Below are 4,821 nucleotides of genomic sequence, written 5' to 3'. Positions count from 1 at the left end.
CCGGAGGCCCTGCCTAAGCCCCGCTCCTCTGTGCGGCAGCCTGCGGGTGATGCAGACCACCCGGCTGCCCCAGCCCCATTGCCACCTGCTCTGGATCCCAGAAAGCCAGAGGCAGAGCGGCCGAGGGGGCACCCAGGGCTGGGTCCCCGAGTCCCACCCTCTCAGGACACTCCACTGTGGAGTAGGGGCTGTAACGGAGCTGCCCGGGCAGAGGGAGACAGAAGCCCAGAGGCAGGCGGAGGATGTGAAGTAACTTTAATCACCACCCTCAGACAGAGGCAGCAGGAGTGTCTAGTTGGGGCCATCCCCCGGAGCAGCTTGGGGCCAGCCCCTAGGTTCCGGCTGTGACGTGCTCCCGGGCCAGGCTTCCTGCATCTGGGGCGAGGGTCCAGGTGCCCGTGACCTCCAGGGCCACATCAGCAGGAGCTCAGGTCCACGGTGCTGCATGGCCAGAAGAAGCCACGTCCAAGGGCCGATGTGGCCGCAGTGGCCGTGCCCAGGGCCCGGGAGACGTGGTGGCAGCAGCTCGTCCTCAGAGCAGCGAGCTCTTCCTCTCCGACAGCAGCAGGGACTCCTTCACGACCATCAGCAGCCCCAGCTGGTTCAGGCGCCCCCGGGCCCAGAGCCGGGACAACACGAACAGGGAGATGGCAGCCAGACCTGCGCTCAGCACCACTGTGGGGGGCAGATGGACAGGAGTCAGTGACAGCCCCCACACCGGGAAGGGGGGTCTGCGGCCCAGCTCGTCCCTTCCCCAAGCCTTCCCTTGCCCCAGGAGCGGGAGGGCCCGGTCTTCCTACCGGCTGCGGCAATAACCCCACAAGCACTTCGGTTTCCAGACTGGACTGAGTCCTGGTCCCCAAACGAGGTGGCGGTGGCATTCCCAAGATCGGTGACAGTGCCCGGGGCCACAGGGGTCCCCATGGCTGTGGCATTCCCTTCCTGGGGCGTCTCGGTTCCTGCAAGAAGTCCAGGCATTCAGTAGCTGGGGAGTCGGCGCTGAGGGCATGAGGGGCAGGGAGGGACTACACGTGTCCCAAATGCCTGGAGGGACCTTGGGGCGCATCATCTCCCAACCCAGAACGAGTAAGGTCAGTGAGCACCGCTGCCCCCATGGGGGTGCAGGCGCGGGGAAGACCCGAGTGTCCACACCCCAAGCCTGGTCACCCGCGGGAAGGTGTCCTTATCTAACGCCCGGCCCTCCCCACCCCCGCAGGCACGCTGGGGTCGCAGGGCACCCACCACAGCCAAGCTCGTCGCTGGAGGCAGGGCAGTCGGGATGGCCGTCGCAGAGCCACGTGCGGGGGATGCAGGCACCGCCCCACAGGCAGCGAAGCTCCCCGGCCGGGCAGGGCTGGCGACTGCAGTTGTGAACGGTGTGGTCGAGGCCATCTGGGCAGTCATCGATGCTGTCACAGGGGCAGGGGCTGCCAGTGGGTGGAAGGCACTGTCCGTCCCGGGCGCAAGGCTTGACGCCTGAGGGGCAGGGGCAGTCAGGTCCCAAACACCCACCCAAGAGAGCTGGGGTACTCTCCTCCACCCGGCCTCCGGTGACCCCTGCCTTCCAGGAACAGGCGACCCTGTAAAACCCACCCACCCTGAAGATGTCTCCCTGTTCGCTTCGCCTTCCAAGGACCGGCCTCCCTGCAAGCCCCTCCTCCCAAGGCCCCACGAAGCCCACCTCCCATGAAACCCACCTCTTCTCAAGCCAGAGACCCTGTAAGCCCTGTCCACCCTCGGGCCCCGCCCCATCGTGCCAGCCTGAAAGTCCCGCCCCTTCCACAAGCACCTCCCCTCCCTGCGGCTCCGCCTCCTCAAGCCCCGCCCCCAGGGAAGATGCGACTCACCACACTCCTCCTCGTCGCTGCCATCCGGACAGTCCTTGTCGCCGTCGCAACGCAGAGGGAGGGGCACGCAGAAGCCACTGGTGCGGCACTGGAAATTGGTGGGCGGGCACGAGCCTGCAAGACGCACACAAGTGAGGTCTGGGAGGCCCGAGTCTTGGCCTCCGCCAGCGACACAACGTTAGACTGACCACCAGGAGACCGGCCAGGTCCCAGGGCGCTGGAATGCCCCTGGTGGCCACCGTTTGCTGAGGACCCACTACGTGTGAGGCTTGCAGCGGAGCAGTTCACAGGAAAGGTCCTACTGCCCCCCCCCCCATGGTGCAGAAGACACCCAGGAGAGAGAAGGTCCCAGGCTGCCGAGCTGGTGGCAGCTTCGAGGTTTGAGCCCAGGTCTCCCTGATCCAAAAGTCTACCAGGCGTGTCTCCAAGTCCATGGTTAAACAGGCTCGGGTAGGGCCATCTGTGACCCGCCCATGGTCAGGGTCAGCAGGGCAGGTTGTATCCCACCTACTCAGCACAGGGGAAACTGAGGCCCTGGGCAGAGGACCTGCTTCATCACCAGGGCCTGTCCACTCACCTCCTAAATTCCGCCCGGATCCGACCACTTTCCCCATCTGAAATGCACCACCTCCTAGCCAGGCCCCACCCCCTCCGGACACTGGAGACCTCACAGAAGCCCATCATTCCATCACCCACCCTTGCCTCCCCTCTGCTCAAAATCGTGCCCTGGTCCCCTGACCCTCTCGCACCGAATCACTATTTTTCCCATGTGGCCCCAGTGCCTGGCCCAGCACAAAATGCTTCCTGGACCTCACCCTCATTCTTCTTCCTCACCCAGCACCCTCTGTCCTGGCCTTCCCGAGGTTCTCCAAGAAGCCTGGCTTGTTTCCCCCTCTGGGCCTTTGCCTGTGCTGTTCCTTGGTCCAGTGCACCCTTTCTTGCCCCCACTTTGCAACTGGTGATTCCTCCCCAACCTTTAGATCTCAGCTGCTTTCCTGGGAGGGGTTTCATGAGACTCTCGGATGCCTGAAGCTCTACCTGCCTCTCAGAACAACTGTGCTCAAACTGGTGTCCACACAGATGGTAAGGACGCTCAGTGAAGATCAGGGCCAGGACCCTGTGACCGCAAGTCCAGGGCAGCAGCTGACAATAAGTGGATACAGGTCACACAAGGGTCCAGGCTGAGTCCGGACGAGATCTGGGCCTTCCGGGACCCTAAGCAGTGAGGCTCAGGGTGCATGCTGACCTGCTGGAGCAGCACAGAAGGGCCTGGAGCCAGGGCCAGCAGGAGGGAGTCTGAGTGACAGAGGAAGGGAATGGCCTTGAAGGCTCCCCTCCCAGGTGCAGTAGGGCAGGTGACAAATACCTGGCCTGGACCCAGCCTGGTCCCACCCCATTCGATCCTGCCCTTCTTGCCAACCCTACCTTTACTCACGGGCCTCAGCCTCCAAACCCAGTGCTCCACAGGCCTCCATTCCCAAAGGTACCTGTGGCCCACACAGTCCCCAAGCGTGGTGGAGCCCGGAAGAGCTGTGGCCAACCTGGAGCCAGCTTCCTTCCCTGCCCCTAGGGGTCTGGCAGCGCCTGGGCGAGGCTTCCTTTCCAGGCCCGGCCGCTCTCGGCCCTGCCAACCCCCCACCTCCCTCCCTGGAGTGTTTGGCCTTCCTGGAAAATGGGAGGCAGAGCACAGCAGACCAGGCCTCGTGGGGTCAGACAGGAGGGGAAACGACCAGTGACTCAGTTTCCTCCCCTGTAAAAGGGGTTTGCTAGGAGTTCCCACTTCAGTGTCCTGAGGAGAGGAAACCACTTGTTGTGGGGTTTGGAACTTGGTTAAGGGGAGTCCTGCCTCCTTAAATGAGCCAGGAAGATTTAGCCTATAAAGGTAGGGACTCCTCCGTGAGGCGGGGGACAGATAAGGTGAGAGCTCAGGTAGGAATGGGTTAAGTGTGTGAATCTGCGCTCAAGGCTGAAAGCCAGGGTCACCTGTGCCTACAGGAAGGTCACTCCCCGCCAAACTGACTCTGGGAACCTCAGAGAGGGCCACCAAGATCACTTAGGCCCAGGCGCATGTGTCCAGGGGCCTGGGGATGACAGGGAGGGAGGAAAACCTTTCCTTCTCTAAGGCCAGAAGAGGAAGGTGCAGAGATGGGGGAGAGCGGGGGCCTGGTGGCCCAGGAAACTCAGCCACATGGCCTCAGGGTCTGGCGAGGATTTAGGAGGCGCAGCCGCTCCCAGAGGCGCCAGGTGGCCGGCTACGCACGGCTAGAGGTCGGACAACCAGAGCCTGCAACAAGCCTTCCTGCCCACGCTGGGCTGAAGGTCGGCTTGGAGGTGACAAAGAGGTCCGACAAAGCCGAGCAGGAGTGGGGTGTGGGCAGGGTAGAAACAGAGTAGTTAAAGGCAGGCAGAGCCACCCTGGCGAGGGTCCCCAGCTGGGGACGGCTGGCTCTCAAAGGCCAGGTTCACCGCACACTGGAGTCCCGAGCCACGTGCCGGGGGAGTGTCCGGGACAGACGAGCGAAACAGCCAATGGCGAGGAGCCGCCGGCGCGCGGGGTGGGGTCGGACCGCCGAGGGGCACGCGCGCGGGCTGCGCAGAGCTCTCACCTGGGCTGTGGGCCAAGAAGGGGATCGGGACTGGGGTCGGGGCGGCCTCCAGGCCCAGTCCGAAGCCGAGCAGCAGCCGCAGCACCAGGCCCAGGGCCGCTGTCCGCCGGGCTCCGCCCCGCGCCATGCAGCCGCTCGCCGCACCGCCCCTGCCCTGGCACTGGGCGCGCGCGGGCCGGCCTCGCTTTTATCCCAGCGCACGCGCGCAGCGGACGGGGGCGGGGCCCACGCCCCCAGGTCCTCGCGGCGCCCGCGGCTAAGATCACCGTAAATGTCCGAATATGGGGACACCCACGATTTGAGGCTCTAACACACTTTTCTCAGGGACAAGGTATGTCGAAAGGTGTTGGGTCCATTCGAAGTTAAAA

At 64.1% G+C, this 4,821-nt stretch overlaps 1 protein-coding gene across 1 annotated transcript; it reads right to left on the bottom strand.

The window, feature by feature from the left end:
- Nucleotides 1-247: 247 nt before the first annotated feature.
- CD320 (CD320 molecule) lies at nucleotides 248-4,580 on the bottom strand. The gene is made up of 5 exons (XM_047096917.1): nucleotides 4,454-4,580; nucleotides 1,848-1,961; nucleotides 1,243-1,476; nucleotides 801-959; nucleotides 248-675 (listed from the first exon to the last, which is right to left on the bottom strand). Exons 1-5 carry the CDS (start codon nucleotides 4,578-4,580, stop codon nucleotides 533-535), a joined length of 777 nt encoding a protein of 258 aa, XP_046952873.1. The 3' UTR covers nucleotides 248-532.
- Nucleotides 4,581-4,821: the final 241 nt, after the last annotated feature.

The sequence above is a fragment of the Lynx rufus genome, unplaced genomic scaffold (assembly GCF_022079265.1).
Source record: "Lynx rufus isolate CCGP_SWC_20201006 ecotype Redwood Valley unplaced genomic scaffold, mLynRuf1.p SCAF_4, whole genome shotgun sequence".
Classification (NCBI taxonomy): Eukaryota; Metazoa; Chordata; class Mammalia; order Carnivora; family Felidae; genus Lynx; species Lynx rufus.
This window is presented reverse-complemented; position numbering and strand designations above follow the sequence as displayed.